The 25235-nt window shown below is 46.6% G+C and overlaps 1 protein-coding gene across 4 annotated transcripts in view; it reads right to left on the bottom strand.

The window, feature by feature from the left end:
* The window catches only part of LOC140385858 (intermembrane lipid transfer protein VPS13B-like), a 1311478-nt gene that overhangs the window by 440164 nt on the left and 846079 nt on the right, over positions 1–25235 (bottom strand). For all 4 annotated transcript variants that reach the window (XM_072468452.1, XM_072468451.1, XM_072468450.1 and 1 more), the window contains exon 25: positions 5799–6002. In XM_072468452.1, the coding sequence (XP_072324553.1) occupies positions 5799–6002 (204 nt within the window). The remainder of the gene's footprint in view (positions 1–5798; positions 6003–25235) is intronic.

A 25235-nucleotide genomic window follows, 5' to 3' on the forward strand; every position in this document is an offset into this window, starting at 1 on the left:
AAACCAGATTGATGCTTTTCAAAGCTTTAAGAACTCAAGTAGGTGATGAAAAGGTGAAACATGATCAAACTTAATGGGATACATAACACTAACAAGTAGAGCAATTGCCCATGCATTCCTTTCATGGCAAGCACACATTGCGCCAATGATTTTCACTTATGCATGAACCTTTTCTTCACTTTGACTCCATAACCAAACGTGACCTCAACAAAGCCATTGATTGCCCTGCAAGAATATTCATGTCAACTCAGCCTGACTTGAACAATACTTAGGACCGCTGATTGTCCCTTGCAATTACAGGAGAGTTTAGATTTTTGCTCTCATGTTTAATGCCGCCATTCACTTTCGATCAAACTCATTGGGGGAAACGTCCAATTCGGCACGACCCAGAAGCCAGCTGTAGTGGATTGGCCGATATATATGTGCCCCGCATCATTTACCTCTCTTTGATGTCAATGGTAAACAAAATCCAACATGGTCTATGGAATGAGCTTGGTCAGTTCACACCAGTTATACATCCACTGCTGAAATTGAAAGTTTTGCCCATAATTTTCAGCACAAACCAGCACTAAACTAACATGATGTAAATCCATAACTGCTCAATGCCGATTGGAGTCACATGGAGCAAAGGCTTCACTTTGCTCCACAGTGTTAGGTCAAGCCATGACTTTGGGATTTCAGCTGAATTTTCGCAACTCTGTAATATGGGCACATAGCAATCTTCCTGTGTAGGTGCTACAGATGCTGCGTAAAGGTTTGCCTAAGTTTTCATACTTGGTATTGTCTGAATGGGCAACATGAACAATCATCCAGTGTCTAAATCTAACAATGAGAAAATGCCATCGGTCAACAGTCCTGTTCTACTCCCTCATCAGAGGTGTCAGTGTTAATAATGAGTAAATCATTCTTCATATCTTCAAATTTTAAATAATTTTCACGCACTTAAATTCACCAACAAAATTCCAAATAAATGTATGCGATACTTTTAGGAGTCCTGTCATGAGTGCCTTGTCATTGGTTCAAAGTCACAGGAAGCACTTTGAATATCAAGATTTTTGCCCTCTTGTGTCAACCGTGGCTCAGTGGGTAGCAAACCCGCCTCTTCGTTCAAAGGTTGTGGTTCAAGTCCCACTTCATAACAATCCAGGAAGATACCGCAGTGCAGTACCGAGGGGATGCAGCACTGCCAGAGGTGTCATCTTTCATTACAGACATTGGACCAAGCCCTGGTTTGCCCTCCCAGGAGGGTGTCAAAGATCCCATCTAGAAGAAGCACAAGTTCCCCCCAGTGCACTGGCCAATATTTATCTCTCAATTAACATTGAAAAAAACCAAATTACCTGATCATTATCCCATTGCCATTTGTGGGAGCTCTGTGCAAAATTAGCTGCCGTGTTTGATCACAGCTCAAAAGTATTTTGTCATTTTTTTCAATATTTTCCCAATATCACTGTCGTATACTGTGAAACAGGTTTGGTTGTGTATGTGTTTAACTAATATTAATTGAATAAACTGAAGACAGTTAGACTGCAAAGTCAAAAACGGATTAGGTGTGAAAGCAGGTATTTTGACGAGGAGATGAGAAGGTGCAGTATGGGATATTGTGAGCAGCATGAATGTAAATTTACATTAGGAAGATAAGGAGGGTGACTTTAAGTTTAGCTTTTGTATTTCAAAAGGAAAATGTACAATTAGCAAAGATCATGAATGAATAAAGCAAAATATTATGTTTATTTTTACCCAAAAGTAGTAGCTATAAAAATTACATGAAAAATCTGTATATTCTGGGAAAAGAAACTTCCAAAGGGATGTAAAAACAATAGATTTAAAGATGAAAGGGGAAAAACATATTAAAAAATAGATTGAAGACGATATAGATAGGTGTGGTTTCAGATCCTGAAAGCCACGTGTGCTGAAACAGGTGAGGAAAGTGGCCTGCAGCTACACTGAGAGAAGACAAGTAGAGTGTCTGCTATGTTTTCATACAAGCTTTGGTTTGGTGAGACAGAGGGAAACCTGTGAAATACTTTCCCCTGTATCAACTGTGAATGTTTGTGGTAGTCTTACAGGGTTTTTTAATAAAGAAAATCAATGAGGACTGTTGCCGAAAAGGGGTGTTTAAGCTCTGAGTTTAACAAAACCGAAATCCTTTGGTAAATGTTTGTAGAGCTACCGTCAACTGTGTAAATGTAATCTTGTGTGTTTAAGTTTTCTTTTCTGCTAATAAATGTTTAAATTTAATATTTAAAATCTTCAAAAATGGATTAAATTTTTTGCTCCTCATTTCAGTGTTGAAACATTCTCATAATAAAATAAAATTGCAAATCATTGTGATAACTTGTCCAAGTTTCCCTTTGGGATTTGGGCCGCCCATCAACTACGACCTGCTGTATCATAGCAGTTGGCTGTACAATATATTAGGAGACCCAAGGTCATGAAAGGCACTATAGAAATACAAGCTTTCTTTAATCTGCCTTGATGTTAAATTTCCCTATTTATGATGCACAGCAGTTGTGTCAGTGGTAAGATAGAGTGTGGACGGAAAAAAACATAGAGCCTTTGCCTAGCCTGGCCAACCATGTAATTCAGTCAGACTTTCACTAGTGGTGAGATGTTTTCACTTGTACTTATCGAACAATGCATAACACAAAGGTAGCGAAAGGGGGAAATCTTCAACCAAACATGCACCTTTCCAGCAGCAATCACTAGTTAACAGTGAGAACTAAGTAAGATGAACGGTTTATCTCAGCGCTGCTCATGTGATATCTAGCTAACTCAATAGGGAATGATAATGGAGATGGGGCCTTGTCATTCTGCATAGATCAGCGACTCACTAGACAAATCTGTTCAGCCTTTGAAAGAGCTAGGATAATCCTTTTGCCCACAAAACAGAACACAAACTACACCCCCTTCAAGTGCAGTATTGCCTGGCGTGTGCTCTGTTTTACCTGGTTCACTGTAACACAGAACAGGGTGCAAACACATTTTCTTTCAGGTGAGATTTTCAGGATTTCTCAGGTATGAATGTAGTCAGTAAAATAGCAATGCTTTGTTTCGAAGTACAACACTGTTAGGAATTACAAACTAAATGAAACATGAAATAATCAAATTCACAATAGATACTGTTGCGATCCCAGTTGATGTTATAACTGCTTCACCAATCTACCCCAAAATGTCTGTGTAAACTCCTGAAAAATGTCTAAGTGTCCGTCCCAGACGGGAGCTGCCGAATGCGCGACCTACTCCTCCATGGCCGCCACCGGAAGCCTCGTCCCCGCTTCTTCAGTGGCCTTGGTGAGATCGTTTCACAGTTGTTCCCTCTGCTGTTAGAATTCAACTTTGATAAAGGCCCTCAGGTCAGTTTGCAGCTTTAAGCTTGCCCTTCCCCCACCTGCATGCTGGAAGAGGCTCTGTTTATCCTGCAGTTACAGCCAAATCTTTTACTGTTTCTGCCGGGTCTGGTAGCCAAAAGACATAAAATTCCTGGGGGACACTGTCAGGGGAATGTTGCAGTCTTCTTGCCACACCGGGAAATGTCAAACAAATGCCGTGGGGGCCCTGTAAAAGAGCCCAAAAGTCCGTTCCAAGCGGGAGCTACCGAATATGCGACCTAGCTCTGCATAGCCGCACCCGGAGGTCAGTTGATGTTATAACTGGACGACAAGATTCCAGAATGGAATCCTGGCTCAAAAAAATCCTAAACGTTACTTTTCTTTCTAAAATGTGGAGAAACATAGTCACAGGACCGCTAATTAGTTTTAATAAGAAAGAAACATTGATAAAACTCGAAACGTTGGATGATTTAAAAAAATAAATTTAGAGTACCCAATTATTTTTTTCCAATTAAGGGGCAATTTAACCTAACTTGCACATCTTTGGGTTGTGGGGGTGAAACCCACGCAGATATGGGGAGAATGTGCAATCTCCACCAGGACAGTGACCCAGGGCTGGGATTTGAACCCGGGTCGTCTGCGCCTCAGTCCCTGTGCTAACCACTGCGCCATGTACCGCCCGAAAAGTTGGATGATTAAACAAGACTCCTTATCTCCTACCGGAGCTTAACAAATATTAGAAGTATCACGGATTCTAGAATATATCTCAAGCTACAACGGTCTCAACAACACGTCTCTTTGGCACGCAAGATTGATGTGATCAAATACACTCTTCACTCTGAACCCCAAGTGAATGTCTGTGGTTTTTCTTCAGAACTCCCTCCTGCCTCCACTCCTCCAGCCCCGAGTTTCCAAACTCCACTCCGAAAAGAACACGCTTTAAAATCATTGTTCACAATAATGCTTTCCCTTAGCGGCTTGCATTCCAAAATCCAGTCCAGGTTTTCCAAATGTCACTTGTAAACAAAGCTGCCGCTCCACTTTTAACAGTGAATCCAGTCCAGGATTTTACACCAACCCCTTTCGGATTTCTGCTGCACAAACTGTTCACAATAGATTTTACTCTCGATTCTCAGACTCTTACTAAAATAGTATAAGACATTTGGGTTAACTCTGAAGTCTGCTGTTCAACTTTAAATCTGGTTACTGCACTTGTATCTGTAACTCAGAATATTTCATTTACTCTTCCTTCACTTCTTCTGAACAATACCTTAGTCACTGTTCTCCTAACTCCAGTCATCCTGGACATTCTTTCTATTCCAATTCTCTGGTTATCAGGATTGCATCTTGTTTCTCAGGAAACCTGCCTCTTTGCAACTCCCTTGTCCTGTCCAGCTTGTCCTAGCAGAGTTAAGAGAGGTTCACTCCCCAGTCTCCTGTCTCCAATTGCAATATATCCACCTAAAAAGAAAGCTTAAAAGCTTTTTACCTTACAAGGGCCTCCAGTTGCTAAGCAACGCCCGCAGACTTCTGCTGGCCTGTTTATTCTTCACGCTGTAGCCCTCTCGAAGCACAAAAGAAACACAAACGCATGCATACAAACACGTTTGTCCAGCATGAATCTAACTAAGTTTTACCCCTCGAAGCACAGAACAGCTCATTTCCAATGTTTAACAATACAAATATAAATCCCTTGAAACTACTTTGTTTTCCTAACAATACATAAATTACAACATAGTTTTATGTAGCCAATGGAACTGAAATTACAAGAAGTGCAAAAATCCTTAAAATACCTTCATAACCAATGAAGTACTTTGAAATGTTGAGATGCAGGTAATATTCAGAAAGAGCAAAATATAAGAAAAGCCCTCAGCTATTGACAAATATTTACAAATTACGAATTAGGAGCAGGAGTAGGCCACTCGGCCCTTCAAACCTGCTCCGCCAATCAATAAGATCATGGCTGATCTGCTCGTAAATTCAATCCTACTGCAATATCCCACACAGAACATAAGGGATTGGGAATGCTTGTCGATCCCGTGCTCCTTGCGGAGTAAGAGCTCCCCCCGCATTTACCGAGTGTATACAAGGTCAGCCAGTAAGGCACCGGCCAGAAACAAAACCCGGTAGGGGTCTACCAGGACGTCTGCATATCTTGTTTGTTGCAAAAATGTTGTTATTATTTTTACTCGGTGAAGACTCCGCGTCCTTATTAAACCCGCATTCCTACCAACTGATAACCTTTCATCCCTTTGCTTTCTGCAGGATATTAAATAGTTTTACATTCTGCGAATGACAAGGTTGTGAATAACTTGAAATAGTTCGCCATATGGCCAAAATTAAAATAATGTAAGATTACAATGGTGTATTACAATCACAGATGAAAGGACATAACGAAGGTGAATTGTGTATGTGGATTCAAATGAGAAATTAACCAAATTTGTGGTTGATGAGATGTTTATTTACCTCTGTGGTAGTCCCAATATCAGCAGATGGACTACAAGTGCTGGCATCTGGTGGTGCTGTACTGACACTACTTCTTACTGGTGACCCTGGCATTGGTCCCAAGGCAGATTCGGGATGGGTAGAAGCCTGCCGCAGTATGCCTTTCTTCTGGATTTTGTACCAAGCATTGTTCATGCTGTGTGCCAGCACATGCAGCAATTGTACCTGTTGAAATAAAACAAGATGGGTTTCAGCGAAGTCCCGAGACATTTTCTTGATACGTCTGCAGCTGGCTATCTGCTTAACATTCAACGTTTGATGCCCCCCATCTCCAGTGAAACGTTTTCTCTCTAAATTCCCTCTTGCTCCCATCTTCTCTCCCTCATGACCAAGGGATTCAGACTTTGCGAAGTGCACCAGTAGCTGGACCATACCAAACGTTACCAGGCCTCACTTTCCTCTGCCAAAAATACCCAGTACTGCAAAGTCACCCAGAGAGAAAAGATAACCCAAACTTTTTCGTTTCCCCAACATCAACTGTGAAAATCTCCAAACAATTGCCTATTCCACTCACCTCCAATAAAGACTGCTTTGCCACCAAAGTTAGGACCATTTGTTCAGCTAAATGCCTCTCCATCATGCCGATGTCCACCAAGGTAAATTTACATCCATGTTCCCCACCCTGGTCTAGCCCCTGAAGCTGCACCCTATTTCTTCCCATTTTCCCTCATGTCCAGCCAGTGCTCAACTTGTCCATGAGACCCATCTTCTACTCCCTTGACCCCCATTCCCACTTAGCCTCTGTAACTGTGATCATGGTGTCATTTCCCTCCTGGTCCTCTATGACCACGCGGCAGCTTTTGAGAAAGACAATTACACCATCCTCCTCCAACAACTCTCCTCTGATTTTCATCATTGGGTCAATTTCCACATGTGCACTCATAACAAGGTTCGACTGCTTCACCAACTCTCATGACCCCCGTGTCCCACTACCTGACTTCCTTCTTTGCCTTAGATTAGCGACAATTAGCTCAGGGAGACGGTAGAGTTGCTGAGGGGTAGTGAGTTCAGGTATCTACACGTTAGGGATTTTGCACGAAAGGTCTGGAAGGGGTTCCCTAGACTGCAGGGATACACCCTGCTGGAGCGACTGCTGCTTCCGGATGTGGAAGGGGAGGGAAGAATTGGGGATATATATAAGTGGCTGAGGGAGCAGGGAGGCGGGGGATGGTGAAGATCAAGGAGAAATGGGAAGCGGAGTTGGGAATGGAGATCAATTGGGGAGTATGGAGTGAGGCACTGCGAAGGGTAAACAGGACCTCCTCTTGTGCAAGGGTGAGCCTGATACAGTTTAAGGTGGTGCACAGGGTGCTTATGATTCGGGCGAGAATGAGTGGGTAGCAGATGGGTGTGAGAGGTGTGGGCGGGTGCCAGCGAATCACGCGCACATGTTTTGGCATTGCGAAAAATTGGGAAGATACTGGACAGGAGTGTTTGCGAACTTATCCAGGGTAGTGGAGGAGGAGGTGGACCCGGATATTTTGGTGGTGATATTTGGGGTTTCAGAGAAGCCGGAGCTCATGGATGTCTTGGCCTTTGCCTCTGTGCTTGCACGGCGACAAATTTTGCTGGAGTGGTGGTCGGCATCGCCACCAGGGGTAGCAGCATGGTTGTATTATGTATTTTCTTTGCATGTGCTAAATGATCTGTTTGAGCTGGACGCAGAAAAATACTTTTCGCTGCACCTCGATACACGTGAAAATAACCAAATCCAAATCAAAGCTAATCCAAATTTTCATGAGACTTTCCTCAACCTCCGTCTGTGACGTGAATGGGAGTGATAGTGTAAAGGGACATTTACGCCATGTCCCAGCATTTCTGCTGATCTGCCACCAAGGTCATGCTGGGAAATCAGAGAGGAGTGTGTGGAAATTCTAACCTGTGTTTGTGCAAGGTTTCCTAGCTCAGACTAGACCCTCCAACCCTGCCTGCTGGAGAATGATGGGTGATGGTGATAATCCCACCAAGGGAGAAAGTAATCAAAACCAGAATGATCACCATATTGTACATGCTGAATTTGCTGATCCAAGACTGTACACATTATTCGTAATGCAGTAGATAGTCAAATTTTGGGTACCTGTAAACTGAAAGGTGCTATGGAGAGATCTACACATGATGGGGTTGGAATCTCCACCAGCCACGTGTTTCTCGGCAGCGTGCCGTTCGTTGGTGGCGGGATTCTCTAATCCCGCCGCTTGTCAATGGGATTTCCCATTGAAGCCACCCCACGCCGCTGGGAAACCCACAGACAGGGGTGTGCGACCAGTGGGAACAGAGAGAATTCCGGCCTGCGTGATGAAGGCTAAATGGAGATTTCAATAATTCACTTATAACAGAGTGAAGGTACATCTAATTTAATGGTGGACCAAGTACGAGAAGCAACCCCTAACTATCAGGAAGCAATTGTTTTCATTACTGAAACATTTTTTGCAATGTCAAGTTGGAATATCACAAACGTGACTAATGCTCACTTGGGCAATACAGTCGGGAACAGTGAGTCCAAGGGGCAGTAATTTGGTACCTCACCGAAAACTTCTGTAACTCTGATAATGAATCAAACAAATAAAATAAATTGGTTCTCCAATCGGAACACAGTTGCATCCCCATTTCAGTTTGTGAATCCAATTTAAAAATCCAATTTTGCAACAAAAAAATCTTCAGACCGTTGAGAAGTTGAACTAGAAAATTCCTTTTATTGCTCTTGTTAAAAAAAGCATCTGTTGGTGCAAAAAGATAGTAAGCATGTTGTGATGAGTTATTGATTTGGAACATTGTACTAAAACCTTCTACAGGTGCTGAAATGAACTGGAAGAGTAATAGTTTTTTTGTTTCAACAGAAAGTAGATTATCATTGCATCCTAACAAAACCATATAAGGTGGGAGGAGGCCCAAATGCGTATCACACCGGTGCCAGGTCTTTGGAAGAATATTCAATAAGGCCCACACCTCCGCTCTCTCCTTTTCATGTATTTATTCAATTCCCTTCTAAAAGTTATTCCTGAATTCCGCCGCACTTTCAGGATGCACATTCCAGGTCACAGGATATGCGCTTGAAGTTCCATAACCTACAGGGCTACGAACCAAGAGTTAGAAAGTGGGATTAGGGTGGATAACCTTTTTATTGGACCAGCAAAGACACAATGGGATGAATGGCCTCCTTCTGTGCCGTAAATTGTCTATGACGAATTGTTTCATGAAAAATGCTTCCTCTGGTTCTTTTACCAAATTACTTTACATCCCGGAGGACTGGAGAATTGCTAATGTTGTCCCTTTGTTTAAGAAGGGTCGCAGAGATAATCCAGGGAATTGTAGACCTGTGATCTTGACATCAGTGGTAGGCAAACTGTTGGAGAAGATACTGAGGGATAGAATCTATTCACATTGGATTGGATTGGATTTGTTTATTGTCACGTGTACCGAGGTACAGTGAAAAGTATTTTTCTGCGAGCAGCTCAACAGATCATTAAGTACATGAGAAGAAAAGGGAATAAGAGAAAATACATAATAAGGCAACACAACATATACAATGTAACTACATTTGGAAGAAAATAGACTTATCAGTGATAGGCAGCATGGTTTTGTGCAGGGAAGGTCATATCTTACAAACCTAATAGAATTCTTTGAGGAAGTGACAAAGTTAGTTGATGAGGGAAGGGCTGTAGATGTCATATACATGGACTTCAGTAAGGCGTTTGATAAAGTGTCCCATGGCAGGTTGATGGAAAAAGTGAAGTCGTATGGGGTTCAGGGTGTACTAGCTAAATGGATAAAGAACTGGCTGGGCAACAGGAGACAGAGAGTAGTGGTGGAAGGGAGTGTCTCAAAATGGAGTAAGGTGACTAGTGGTGTTCCACAGGGATCCGTGCTCGGACCACTGTTGTTTGTGATATGCATAAATGATCTGGACGAAGGTATAAGTGGTCTGATTAGCAAGTTTGCAGATGATACTAAGAGTGGTGGAGTTGCAGATAGCGAGGGGGACTGTCAGAGAATACAGCAAAATATAGATAGATTGGAGAGTTGGGCAGAGAAATGGCAGATGGAGTTCAATCCAGGCAAATGCGGGGTGACGCATTTTGGAAGATCCAATTCAAGAGCGGACTATACGGTCAATGGAAGAGTCCTGGGGAAAATTGATGTACAGAGAGATCTGGGAGTTCAGGTCCATTGTACCCTGAAGGTGACAATGCAGGTCGATAGAGTGATCAAGAAGGCATACAGCATGCTTGCCTTCATCGGACGGGGTATTGAGTACAAGAGTCAGCAGGTCATGTAACAGTTGTATAGGACTTTGGGCTTTGGTTAGGCCACATTTGGAATACTGCGTGCAGTTCTGGTCGCCACATTACCAGAAGGATGTGGATGCTTTAGAGAGGGGGCAGAGGAGGTTCACCAGGATGTTGCCTGGTATGGAGGGTGCTAGCTATGAAGAAAGGTTGAGTAGATTAGGATTGTTTTCATTGGAAAGACGGAGGTTGAGGGGGAACCTGATTGAGGTCTACAAAATTGAGAGGTATGGACAGGTTGGATAGCAACAAGCTTTTTCCAAGAGTGGGGATGTCAATTACAAGAGGTCACAATTTCAAGGTGAGAGGGGTAAAGTTTAAGGGAGATGTGCGTGGAAAGTTTTTTACACTGAGGGTGATGGGTGCCTGGAACGCTTTGCCAGCGGAGCTGGTAGAGGCGGGCACGATAGCATCATTTAAAATGCATCTAGACAGATATATGAACGGGCGGGGAACAGAGGGAAGTAGATCCTTGGAAAATAGGCAACAGATTTAAATAAAGGATCTGGATCGGCGCAGGCTGGGAGGGCCGAAGGGCCTGTTCCTGTGCTGTAATTTTCTTTGTAGCCGTGTTCTCTGGGCACTCACCCGTTCTGGCCAATGGAAATAGTTTCCATTTGCTCTATCAACACCATTCATAATGTTGAACACCTCTCCCCATATCTTTCTCTGCTCTAAGGAAAATAATCACCATTTGTTTCTCTAATCCCTCCTCATGACTGAAGTCCCGCATCCCTGGTACCATGAAATAATTATCACAGAAGCATTGGGTAAAAGCAAATTACTGCGGATGCTGGAATCTGAAACGAAAGAGAAAATGCTGGAAAATCTCAGCAGGTCTGGCAGCATCTGTAGGGAGAGAAAAGAGCTAATGTTTCGAGTCCGATGAAATATTTATACTGTGGAGTGAGAATGAAAGATGAGTCATAGCCACAGAAACCCAGGGAAACCGGGTGCTAATGGCCACAGAAACCAAGAGGAAAGGGGAATGCCATTAGCACTCTTCCCCCATGGTTTCAAGGCCATTAGCACCCGGTTTCCCTGGGTTTCTGTGGCTATGACGCATCTTTCATTCTCACTCCACAGTATAAATTGTATTTTTCTATGTTCTATGAATAATCTAGGATAAAGGTTCGGCACAACATCGTGGGCCGAAGGGCCTGTTCTGTGCTGTATTTTTCTATGTTCTATAAATATTTCCCACTTTCTCTGTCTGTTAGCTTTGACAAAGAGTCATAGGACTCGAAACATGAGCTCTTTTCTCTCTCTACAGATGCTGCCAGACCTGCTGGGATATCATAGAAGTTTGCTCTCTTAAGTTTCACGTAAATTAAAATTCACAAGGGCATTTCACTTAGCAGCTTCAGTGACCACCAAACATGCAGATTTCACCGAATGTTCAAGACAATTACGCTGTTCCAGAAACAATTTAGAATCAAGAATGTTAGGGCACAGAAAGAGGCCATCTAGCCAATCCCAATCAACTCTGTGCCAACATTTTTTCTCCCTTGAGGCACCTCGCCTAATCCAACTCTCCTGCTCCGGCCACATTTATATTGCTGAGTACTGTTACTTCTTCGAATAAAAGAAAGGAATTCTAGATTCTATGGGATAAATGAGTTGCACTAGAAACGCACACAGCTGTGCACCATACTAACCGTTTTAATTTAAAAATAAAATCTTGTGCTTTTGAAAATGTTCGGCCTCTAGGGAGATCAAGACTGTGAAGTTTGCCTCTCATGTGGGTTACACAGATGCAGCAAGCCATGTTGTCACTCCAGTTCTGAGGGTTAGCTAAACTCTGCTTTAGGAATTTCTAAACAATCTTGCCTGGTTTTATAAATAGAAAGTTATGAAAAGATGTGGCTGGACTATTGCATTCCAAGACCGATGGGCCTTTCCACCTCGCTTTCTTGCTGCAAAACACTTCAAAACTCATCTCGTCACCTGGACCTTCAGCTCTGGGGCGACATTCTCCGACCCCCCCGCCGGGTCGGAGAATCGCCGGGGGCTGGCGTGAATCCCGCCCCCGCCGGTTGCCGAAGTCTCCGGCACTGGATATTCGGCGGGGGCGGGAATCGCGCCGTGCTTGTTGGCGGGCCCCCCCCCGCTCGATTCTCCGGCCCGGATGGGCCGAAGTCCCGCCGATAAATTGCCTGTCCCGCCGGCGTAAATTAAATCACCTACCTTACCGGCGGGGCAAGTCAGCGTGGGTGGGCTCCGGGAACCTGGGGGGGGGGGCGCGGGGCGATCTGACCCCGGGGGGTGCCCCCACGGTGGCCTGGCCCGCAATTGGGGCCCACCGATCCACGGGCGGGCCTGTGCTGTGGGGGCACTCTTTCCCTTCCGCCTCCGCCACGGTCTCCACCATGGCGGAGGCGGAAGAAACTCTCCCCACTGCGCATGCGTGGGAAACTGTCAGCAGCCGCTGACGCTCCCGCGCATGCGCCGCCCGGCGATGTCATTTCCGCGCCAGCTGGCGGGGCAACAAAGGCCGTTTCCGCCAGCTGGTGGGGCAGAAATTCCTCCGGCGTCGGCCTAGCCCCTCAATGTTGGGGCTCGGCCCCCAAAGATGCGGAGCATTCCGCACCTTTGGGGCGGCGCGATGCCCGTCTGATTGGCGCCGTTTTGGGCACCAGTCAGCGGACATCGCGCCGTTTCCGGAGAATTTCGCCCCTGATCTCTCCCTTCCAATACCTTTTACAATAAGGGGACAGTAGCACGGTGGTAATGTTGCTGGACTAGTCATCCACCCAACTGGGCAGCTGGAGAAATTTAAATTCAATTAATTAAGAAATCTGAAATAAAATGTGAGTTTCATTCATAATAATCATGAAACTACCAGACTGACATAAAAATGACATAGGAGTGAATAATAATTACATTATCAATATTGCAATTACGTTACTGTGAAAAGCACCTAGTCGCCACATTCTGGCGCCCGTTCGGGTACACGGGGGAGAATTCAGAATGTCCAAATTACCTGACAGCACGTCTTTCGGGACTTGTGGCGGAAACCGGAGCACCCGGAGGAAACCCACGCAGACACGGGGAGAACGTGCAGACTCCGCACAGACAGTGACCCAAGCCAGGAATCGAACCTGGGACCACGGCGCTGTGAAGCAACAGTGCTATCCGCTGTGCTACTGTGCCGCCCTAAATCTGCCGTCTGTTACCCGGTCCGGGCTATATGTGACTCCAGGCCCACAGCAGTGCAGTTGACTTTTAACTGCCCTCTGAAATGGCCAAAAAGCTGCTCAGTTATATCAACACCAGGTTAAAGTCCAACAGGTTTGTTTCGATGTCACGAGCTTTCGGAGCGCTGCTCCTTCCTCAGGTGAATGAAGAGGTCTGTTCCAGAAACACATATATAGACAAATTCAAAGATGCCAAACAATGCTTGGAATGCGAGCATTAGCAGGTGATTAAATCTTTACAGATCCAGAGATGGGGTAACCCCAGGTTAAAGAGGTGTGAATTGTACCAAGCCAGGACAGTTGGTAGGATTTCGCAGGCCAGATGGTGGGGGATGAATGTAATGCGACATGAATCCCAGGTCCCGGTTGAGGCCGCACTCATGTGTGCGGAACTTGGCTATAAGTTTCTGCTCGGCGATTCTGCGTTGTCGCGGGTCCTGAAGGCCGCCTTGGAGAACGCTTACCCGGAGATCAGAGGCTGAATGCCCTTGACTGCTGAAGTGTTCCCCGACTGGAAGGGAACATTCCTGCCTGGTGATTGTTGCGCGATGTCCGTTCATTCGTTGTCGCAGCGTCTGCATGGTCTCGCCAATGTACCACGCTTCGGGACATCCTTTCCTGCAGCGTATGAGGTAGACAACGTTGGCCGAGTCGCACGAGTATGTACCGCGTACCTGGTGGGTGGTGTTCTCACGTGTAATAGTGGTATCCATGTCGATGATCTGGCACGTCTTGCAGAGATTGCCATGACAGGGTTGTGTGGTGTCGTGGTCACTGTTCTGAAGACTGGGTAGTTTGCTGCAAACAATGGTTCGTTTGAGGTTGCGCGGTTGTTTGAAGGCAAGTAGTGGGGGTGTGGGGATGACCTTGGCAAGATGTTCATCGTCATCAATGACGTGTTGAAGGCTGTGAAGAAGATGACGTAGTTTCTCCGCTCCGGGGAAGTACTGGACGACGAAGGGTATTCTGTCGGTTGTGTCCCATGTTTGTCTTCTGAGGAGGTCGGTCCGGTTTTTCGCTGTGGCGCGTTGGAACTGTCGATCGATGAGTCGAGTGCCATATCCCGTTCGTACGAGGGCATCTTTCAACGTCTGTAGATGTCTGTTACGCTCCTCCTCGTCTGAGCAGATCCTGTGTATACGGAGCGCTTGTCCATAGGGGATGGCTTCTTTAATGTGTTTAGGGTGGAAGCTGGAGAAGTGGAGCATCATGAGGTTATCCGTAGGTTTGCGGTAAAGCGAAGTGCTGAGGTGACCGTCCTTGATGGAGACGAGTGTGTCCAAGAATGCAACTGATTTTGGAGAGTAGTCCATGGTGAGTCTGATGGTTGGATGGAACTTATTAATGTCATCGTGTAATCGTTTCAGAGATTCTTCGAATTTGTCTATATATGTGTTTCTGGAACAGACCTCTTCATTCACCTGAGGAAGGAGCAGCGCTCCGAAAGCTAGTGACATCGAAACAAACCTGTTGGACTTTAACCTGGTGTTGTAAGACTTCGTACTGTGCTCACCCCAGTCCAACGCCGGCATCTCCACATCATGGCTACCAACGACACCGCAAACTGCCGGCTCAAAGTGGAGAGGATCTCCAGGAAGATCGCGCATATAGACACTGACATTAAGTTTCTACAAAGATGCAAGAAAGCAGACAAGATCCCGAAAGGGCTACAGATCACAAACCCACTCAAGTCGACCTACAACACAGACTTCGCTGAGAGACTCTGCCGTCGCACCTCTCTCACACTCCTCAACCACCTCGTACACCAGCTCTACAGCAGACGACGCAACCTGGAAACCAAGATAGAGGCCATATTCTCAACTTGCGCTCAGGATGCAGCAGACCAGCTGCGGAACACCGCCAAACAGATGACACAACAATACTATGCCACCTATATGCATACCAAGAACAGAAAGCTTGAGAAACTTGGCATCACCACCGGCAGCAACCAAGCCACCCCCGGTGTCACAGTAGAAAACAATACAGGGAAATCTGTTGTCAACTTGTCAGACTACACCCTTCAACCAGATGAAATCGAAGTCCTCAGCAGAGGGCTCAATTTCTGCACCACCACCAAAATGGACCCCATCAGTCTCGCGGCAGACACGGAGGAATTCATCAGGCGAATGAGGCTCCGGGAATTCTTCCACAGACCCCAAGAGGCCAACAGCGAACCCAAGCAGACTACCAATGAACCGGAACAGCAGACCGAGAGATCTGCGGTGCGGCAACCGAAGAGGAAAGAGTCAAATTGGACCCCTCCGGAAGGCCGCTGCCTTAGACTCGACATGTATGCTCAAGCCGTCAGGAGTCGCGTCAATGCCAGATTCATCAGTCGCATTCACAAGACAGCCCCGAACGTCACCCAAGCACAACGCAATGCCATCCGCGCTCTCAAGACCAACCACAGCATCGTCATCAAACCAGCAGACTGTCGTACTGAACAGAACAGACTACTGCAAAGAAGAATCCCGACAACTGAACAACCAAGAACACTACAGACAGTTACCCGCAGATCCGACCAAGGAACACATCCGCCAACTTAACAGACTGATCAAGACCTTGGATCCAGATCTTCAGAGCACCCTACGTGCTCTCATCCCACGTACTCCCCGCATTGGAGATCTCTACTGCCTCCCGAAAATACATAAGGCCAACACACCAGGCCGCCCTATCGTTTCAGGCAATGGGACCCTGTGTGAGAACCTCTCTGGCTACATCGAGGGCATCTTGAAACCCATCGTACAAGGTACACCCAGCTTCTGTCGCGACACGACGGACTTCCTACAGAAACTCAGCACCCATGGACCAGTTGAACCAGGAACATTCCTCGTCACAATGGACGTCTCGGCACTCTACACCAGCATCCCCCATGACGACGGCATTGCTGCAACAGCCTCAGTACTCAACACCGACAACTGCCAATCTCCAGACGCAATTCTGCAACTCATCCGCTTCATTCTGGATCACAACGTCTTCACCTTCGACAACAAGTTCTTCATCCAGACGCACGGAACAGCCATAGGGACCAAGTTCACACCCCAATACGCCAATATCTTCACGCACAAGTTTGAACAGGACCTACTCACCGCACAGGACCTTCAACCGATGTTATACACCAGATACATCGATGACATTTTTTTCCTTTGGACCCACGGCGAAGAATCACTGAAACGACTACACGATGACATTAATAAGTTCCATCCAACCATCAGACTCACCATGGACCACTCTCCAAAATCAGTTGCATTCTTGGACACACTCGTCTCCATCAAGGACGGTCACCTCAGCACTTCGCTTTACCGCAAACCTACGGATAACCTCATGATGCTCCACTTCTCCAGCTTCCACCCTAAACACATTAAAGAAGCCATCCCTATAGACAAGCGCTCCGTATACACAGGATCTGCTCAGACGAGGAGGAGCGTAACAGACATCTACAGACGTTGAAAGATGCCTCGTACGAACGGGATATGGCACTCGACTCATCGATCGACAGTTCCAACGCGCCACAGCGAAAAACCGGACCGACCTCCTCAGAAGACAAACATGGGACACAACCGACAGAATACCCTTCGTCGTCCAGTACTTCCCCGGAGCGGAGAAACTACGTCATCTTCTTCACAGCCTTCAACATGTCATTGATGACGATGAACATCTTGCCAAGGTCATCCCCACACCCCCACTACTTGCCTTCAAACAACCGCGCAACCTCAAACGAACCATTGTTTGCAGCAAACTACCCAGTCTTCAGAACAGTGACCACGACACCACACAACCCTGTCATGGCAATCTCTGCAAGACGCGCCAGATCATCGACATGGATACCACTATTACACGTGAGAACACCACCCACCAGGTACGCGGTACATACTCGTGCGACTCGGCCAACGTTGTCTACCTCATACGCTGCAGAAAAGGATGTCCCGAAGCGTGGTACATTGGCGAGACCATGCAGACGCTGCGACAACGAATGAACGGACATCGCGCAACAATCACCAGGCAGGAATGTTCCCTTCCAGTCGGGGAACACTTCAGCAGTCAAGGGCATTCAGCCTCTGATCTCCGGGTAAGCGTTCTCCAAGGCGGCCTTCAGGACCCGCGACAACGCAGAATCGCCGAGCAGAAACGTATAGCCAAGTTCCGCACACGAGTGTGGCCTCAACCGGGACCTGGGATTCATGTCGCATTACATTCATCCCCCACCATCTGGCCTGCAAAATCCTACCAACTGTCCTGGCTTGGTACAATTCACACCTCTTTAACCTGGGGTTACCCCATCTCTGGATCTGCAAAGATTTAATCACCTGCTAATGCTCGCATTCCAAGCATTGTTTGGCATCTTTGAATTTGTCTATATATGTGTTTCTGCAACAGACCTCTTCATTCACCTGAGGAAGGAGCAGCGCTCCGAAAGCTAGTGACATCGAAACAAACCTGTTGGACTTTAACCTGGTGTTGTAAGACTTCGTACTGTGCTCACCCCAGTCCAACGCCGGCATCTCCACATCACAGTTATATCAAAACAGCGACAGAAAAACCACATTCTCAGGGGCATGATTGCTTGCCTTACCACTGATGCCCACGGTCAAATAACGAAAGAAATAATCATCCTGAACCTCTCATTGTAAATCAAGTATTGCAATGTTAAAATCATTCTGAACCCCTCTGTGTAAAGCAAATATTGCAATGTAGTTGCAGGTTACTGTATGGTGAATTCAACATTAGACCGCTATCTGAACCTGCTGTTCCTCGCAATAAATTTGAGTGATTCACCTCTTACACATGCTTTTACAAAATACTCTGATCTTTGGCTTCGACCTTCAATAGCCAATCGTGCTCCCTTAAGGTTGGCAGAACCTTTTTGGGAGCAGCAAACATGGGGCTCAATTCTCCCATCGGGAGACTAAGTCCCGATGCCGGATAGAAAACCGGAGTGTTTCACTCGGGCGTCGGTGGCCGCTCCCAGCCACCTATTCACCCACCTCCAGGGGCTAGTAGCAGCGTCGCGTCATTTACGCGCACCGGGCCTTGGCGCCGCGTAAATGACGCGGCCGGCGCCGCGTAAATGACGTCAACCGCTCATGCGCGGGTTGGCCGGCGCTAACCCGCGCATGCACGGTTGCCGTCCTCCCCGAGGCCGCCCCGCAAGAAGATGTTGGATGGATCTTGCGGGGCAGCGGAGGAAAGGATGTCCTCCTTCAGAGAGGCCAGCCTGCCGATCGGTGGGCACCGAACGCGGGCCAGACCCCTTTTGAGGCCGCCCCCAGTGCAGGAATCTCCCTCCCCCCCCCACAGGCTGCCCCCCAACAGGCTAATTACATTCCCATACCAGCCTCCTCCGAACAGGCGCCGGAATGTGGCGACTTGGGGCTTTTCGCAGTATCTTCATTTGAAGCCTACTTGTGACAATAAGTGATTTTCATTTCACATGGAACGTCAGAGGGCTGAATGGGTCGGTCAAGAGGGCTCGCCTGTTTGCGCATTTGAGGGGGCTGAAGGAGGACGTGGCATTGTTACAAGAGACACACCTAAAGGTTACAGACCAGACGAGATTGAGAAAGGGGTGGGTCAGCCAAGTATTCCACTCAGAGCTGGACTCAAAGACCAGGGGGATAGCGATCTTGATCAACAAACGAGTGGCATTCGAGGCAGGGAGAATCGTGTCAGACAAGGGGGATAGGTACATCATGGTGAATGGGAAGCTGGAGGGGGTGCGGGTGGTACCCGTGAACATATATGCTCCAAATTGGGACGGTGTGGAAATTATGAGGCGGATTTTAGGTAAGATCCCAGACTTAGAGTCACATAACCTGATCTGGGAGAAGACTTGAACACTGTCATTGATCTGGAATTGGACCAAAATCCAGGACAGGGAGGAGGTCGGCTGCGGCAAAGGAATTGAAGGGGTTTATGGAACAGATGGGGGGAGTAGACCCATGGAGGTTTGCACGGCCAAGGGCAAAGCAGTTTTCCTTTTTCTCACATGTCCACAAGGTATACTCTTGCATCGACTTTTTTTATTCTGAGCAGGGCGCTAATACCAGAGATGGTGGAGACTCGGTAATCGCAGTGTCGGATCATGCCCCGCATTGGGTGGATCTATGGGTTAGTGTGGAGAGAGGGCAACGCCTGCTGTGGAGACTGGATGTGGGGTTGCTAGCGGACGAAGCGATCTGTGGGCGGGTTAACATATCCATCCAGAACTACCTGGAAACAAATGATATGGGGGAGGTCTCCACAGCGACGGTTTGGGAAGCTCTGAAGATCGTGGTCAGAGGGGAATTAATCTCGATACTGATACTAGCCCACAGAGAAAAGGCGGAACGGGCTGAGAGGGATCGGTGAGTGGAAGAGATACTCCAGATGGACAGGAGATACTCGGAGGCCACGGACGCGGGGCTATTGAGGGAACGGCGGAGGTTACAGGGGGAGTATGGGCTGTTAACCACAGGGAAAGCGGTGGAACAGTTGAGGAAGGCAAGGGGAGCGATTTATGAGTACGGAGAAAAAGCAAGCAGAATGTTGGCACACCAGCTCAGAAAAAGGCCAGGGGGATAGGGAGAGTAAAGAGTAGAGGCGGGAATACTGTCCTGGACTCAGCGGGGGTGAACTAAGTGTTTGAGTACTTCTATAGTAAATTATATGAGTCGGAACCCCCGGCTGGGGTGGAGGGGACAAGGCAGTTTTTGGATCAGTTGAGGTTTCCGAGGGTAGATGAGGATCTGGTGGAAGGGCTGGGAGCCCCAATTGAGATTGAGGAAATAATCAAGGGACTGGAGGGCATGCAGTTGGGCAAGGCCCCGGAACCTGATGGCTACCTGGTGGAATTCTATAAGGCGTTTTCAGAGATATTGAGCCCACTGCTGGTGAGGATATTTAATGAAGCAAGAGAGAAGGGAGTCCTCTCCCCAACAATGTCGCAGGCCTCGATTTCATTGATCCTGAAACGGGAGATGGATCCGGAGCAATGCGGGTCATACAGGCCGATTTCTCTACTGAATGTGGACGGCAAACTGCTGGCTAAAATTCTGGCCACAAGGATAGAGGACTGTGCCCCGGGAGTGATATGGGAAGACCAGACGGGATTTGTAAAGGGCAAGCAACTCAAGGCCAATGTTCGAAGGCTTTTAAATGTTATGATGATGCTCTCAGAAGGAGAGGAGGTGGAGGTGGTGGTAGTGATGGATGCGGAGAAGGCTTTTGATCGGGTGGAGGCGCTGGGAAGGCTTGGGTTTGGTGAGGGCTTTATTGACTGGGTGCGGTTGCTCTATCAGGCACCAATAGCGCGTGCATATGAACCAGCTGAGGTCGGGGTCCTTTAAACTACATCGAGGGACGAGACAAGGGTGCCCCCTCTCCCCGTTCCTGTTTTGGCCATGACGTTTAGAGCCTCTAGGGACTGGGAGAGCTGCCACTTAGAATGGTGGGGAAGAGCTTTCGATATCTGGGAATCCAGGTGGCCTGGATAATGGGAGGCACTGCATAAGTTAAACCTATCCCGGTTGACAGAACAAATGGAAGGGGACTTTAAGAGATGGGATATGCTCCCGCTATCACTGGCGGGGAGGGTACAGACCGTGAAAATGACAGTCCTCCCCAGATTTCTGTATGTCTTTCAGTGCCTCCCCATCTTCATCCCAAAGGCCTTTTTCAAGCGGATGAATAAGGTTATTTCGGGCTGTGTGTGCGCGGGTAAAATCCCGCGAGTGAAGAAAGTGTTGCTGGAGCGCAGTCGGGGGGAGGGGGGTTGGCGCTGCCGAACTTCTGCAGTTACTACTGGGCGGCTAATATAGCCATGATTAGGAAGTAGGTAGTGGGGGAGGGGTTGGCATGGGAGCGGATGGAGGTGGCGTCATGCAAAGACACCAGTTTGGGAGCACTGATAACGGCTCCTGTTCCGTTCTCACCGGCCCCGATACTCCACAAGTCCGGTGGTGGTGGCGGCTCTGAGAATCTGGGGGCAATGGAGGAGATATAAGAGAGTGGAGGGAGCATCGGTTTGGACCCCGATTTATAATAATCATCGGTTTGTACCGGGTAGGCTAGATGATGGGTTCCGGAGATGGCAAAGGCCAGGAATTAGAAGGATGGGGGATCTATTTATAGACGGGAGCTTTCCCAGCTTGAAAGCCTTGGAAGATAAATTTGAATTGCCAGCAGGGAACGGGTTTAGGTATTTGCAGGTGCGAGACATCCTGAGAAAACAGGTGCCGGCCTTTCCGCTGCTGCCACCATAGGGGATACAGGATAGAGTAGTCTCCAGCACCTGGGTGGGAGAGGGGAAGGTATCGGATATTTACCAGGAGCTTTCGGAGGCGGAGGAAACTCCGGTGGAGGAGCTTAAATGCAAGTGGGAGGACGAGCTAGGCGGAGAGATAGAGGTGGGTCTATGGGCAGATGCCCTAAGCAGGGTTAAAACCTCATCAGGCTCAGCCTGATACAATTTAAGGTAGTCCACCGGGCACACATGACAGCGGCTAGGATGAGAAAGCTTTTCGAGGTAGAAGATAGGTGTGCAAGGTGCATGGGAAGCCCAGCAAATCATGTCCACATGTTTTGGGCATGCCCGAAGCTTAGAGAGTTTTGGCAGGGTTTTGCTCAGGCAATGTCCACGGTGCTAAAAACACGAGTGGTGCCGAGTCCGGAGATAGCGATCTTTGGAGTGTCGGAAGAGCCGGGAGTTCTGGGGACGAAAGAGGCTGACCGTCTTGGCCTTTGCCTCCCTGGTAGCCGGGAGACGGATCTTGTTAATGTGGAGGGATTCGAAGCCCCCGATTGTAGAGACCTGAGTTAGTGACATGGCTGGGTTTCTCAGTTTCGAGAAAATAAAGTTCGTCTTAAGAGGGGCAATGGTCGGGTTCACCCGGAGGGGGCAGCCGTTCGTAGATTTTCTCGGGGAAAATTAAAATGTCAGCAGATGCAGTATTCCAAGGGGGGGGGGGGGCGAGGGAGGAAGGCCGGATTGTTGTTGTATGGTTGGTGTGTGTGAAGATTGAGATGGGGGGGGGGGGGAATGTTTATTATACCATGTTGATGTAATTGTCTATGTTATCTTTATTAAAATTTTCAAATACCTTAATAAAAATATTTTTTTTTTAAAGTAAAGAATAACCGTGTCAATCATTTGTCAAGATTGAAGTAACGAAGAACATTTAATTTGTGTCTTCAAATGAACAACAACGCTATATTCTCAAAACAAATCTCCCAAATTGCAACCAGAACAAATCCGTTGAAAACCACTTTCAAATAAAAGGTAAATTACTGTCCCAGTTCATCTTACACAACTTGAATGTTCTTTCACAAACTTACTGCCTCAGGTACTATTCTTGCTGCCCACTATTTTTGAAATATACAATATACTACAATGTTTGTTATTCATGGCTTATTATATGACTTTCTGCTCATCTATTACATTGTGAAAGGGACTGGCATGGGAAAAGACAAGTGGCAAAGAAATGTAACAATAATAATAAAAATTATCTGCCGAATACAATAACTACCTTCTTATTCTATTTCTGGTTGTAAAACTTCAGATGAGTGAAATTATTCACGATTCTGTACTGATCTTGTTTTGCTCTCTTCAGAGTGTCTTGTCCTTAAGACATAAAATTGGATCATGAACTGTTTAAAATCAAAGCTCAGATAAAATCTCTGCAGAATCAAAAGGTGGCTGACACAGGTCACATGACTAAAGGTTTCAAACAGCAGTTGCAGGACAAAAGCAACCCTAATGGATTTGACCAGAGGAACAGAAACTGTTCATTCGCCTGCAATTGCCAAATAATGAGCCATATCAAATGATCCTTTGGAACATTTCTAAAATTACACTTCAAGACCTGTCTGCTGATATAACTCCAATCTGCAAGAACAGCAGAACCCTAGGTTGACAACACAACCTGCAATAAGCCAGCACCTCAAAGCCTGTTTATGTGGAAGTCTCTGTTCATTGCCTGTCAAGCAGACCAAGTCAATATACAGCAATCTCATCTCGCTGCATCACCATCCATTTTAAATAAGCTCTGCGCTGCTTCCTTCAGCCAGGAGCTCAACAGAACTGGAATTTCTCAGAGAAGGAAACCGCCTCTAGACTCGGCAAATCACATGAGCTGATATCTATTCCTGCGGTTCTTCCCCTGTTTAGTTATTCACAGTTGTAAAATCCCTCTTTCCTATCTCCTTTATTTTATGTGTGCACGTCTGTATAACATATTAACACCATATGAAATAGGTGCAGAATTAGGCCACTCGGCCCATCGAGTCTGCTCCGCCATTCAATCATGGCTGATATTTTTCTCATCCCCATTCTCCTGCCTTCTCCCCATAACCCCTGATCCCCTTATTGATCAAAAACCTATCCATCTCTGTCTTAAAGACACTCAGTGATTTGGCCTCCACAGCCTTCTGTGGCAAAGAGTTCCACAAATTCACCACCTTCCGGTTGAAGAAATTCCTCCTCATTTCTGTTTTAAAGGATCACCCCTTTAGTCTGAGATTGTGTCCTCTGCTTCTAGTTTTTCCTACAAGTGGAAACATCCTCTCCACGTCCACTCTATCCAGGTCGTGCAGTATCCTGTAAGTTTCAATAAGATCCCCCTCATCCTTCTAAACTCCAACGAGTACAGACCCTCAACCGTTCCTCATACGACAAGCTCTTCATTCCCAGGATCATTCTTGTGCACCTCCTCTGGACCCTTTCCAAGGCCAGCACATATTTATATATGTACACACATGTGCGTGTGTGGAAAGTTGCGACCAACCCCTGCCCCCAGGTTTGAATGCATGAATAAACTAACCTTCTGCTTAAATCATAAAGAGAGTTTGCTGTGAGTCACTTAAAATAAATTAAACTTCACAAACTAAGGGTTTGGGGAAACATGCCACCTCTCATTTTTTAAAAATATCTCTATCGCAGACAGACAACAAGAGGTTGATGGAGTTCAGTTCACCTCTCTGTTGTCCACAACAAGAGGATAATAGTCACTGATCCCTAAAGGTTTTGTAAGTAGTGTGGCTTGTGAACAAAATATTTATGGTCAAAAACGAGATTTTTGAGTACCAGAACCGTTAGAGTTCAATGGAGCAAGTGTGAAGTCATCAATTTTGGTCCCATGAATGATGAACTGAAATAGTTCCTAAATTCTAAGAAAATAGGAACTGTAGGGGAGTAAAACATTTAGGAGCCCAATTACAGACATCTCTAAAAGCTAGCACACAAGTGCAAGAATCAATTAGAAATGGTCGGGCGAAATTGTCCTAATAAATGGCAAAGTGTCGGGCCCAAAAACGGAGTCAGGTTTTCACTCCAGATCTTCTGACACTTTGTCACGTCATTAATCCGTTTCTGAATATTTAAATTAATTCAAATCCATGGTAATAAGGTTCAAACCCTTACGTTGCCGGTGAGGGGGTGGAGCTCAAACTGAGATCTCGCTGCCGCGAATCCCGTTATGGTCCTCTCGCGACAGTTAGCGGCCATCACAGGATTTGCGCCCGATGCAAACGGAAATAGAAAACGTTGTCCGGTGAATGGAATGTTGGTCTACACCTATGCGGGCCTTATGCAGAATCATTGACAGCCTTGCAATGATCCTCACCCATTCCCAAGTACTATGCCATTTCCTGCCAAAACATTCAGGGCACTCAGACATCACAACAGAGAAAATTTCTACCTACATGACATATCTAATGCATTGCATCAGCTGCTTTCGTCCATCATCAACTCCCATTATCACCTGCGGCAGGTAAAATTTAAAACTGAATTTCAAATACCCCATTATATGGCAGGGAGGTCTTGTGGCACATTGGGTAGCATCACTGTCTCTGAGCCAGAAGCTCTGGGTTTGAGTCCCAACCCGGGATTTAATGGGCAAAGAAGGTGCAGTCATAACTTGTGAATACCTGCAAATCCTTCC

Source organism: Scyliorhinus torazame, chromosome 11, assembly GCF_047496885.1.
Source record: "Scyliorhinus torazame isolate Kashiwa2021f chromosome 11, sScyTor2.1, whole genome shotgun sequence".
Classification (NCBI taxonomy): domain Eukaryota; kingdom Metazoa; phylum Chordata; class Chondrichthyes; order Carcharhiniformes; family Scyliorhinidae; genus Scyliorhinus; species Scyliorhinus torazame.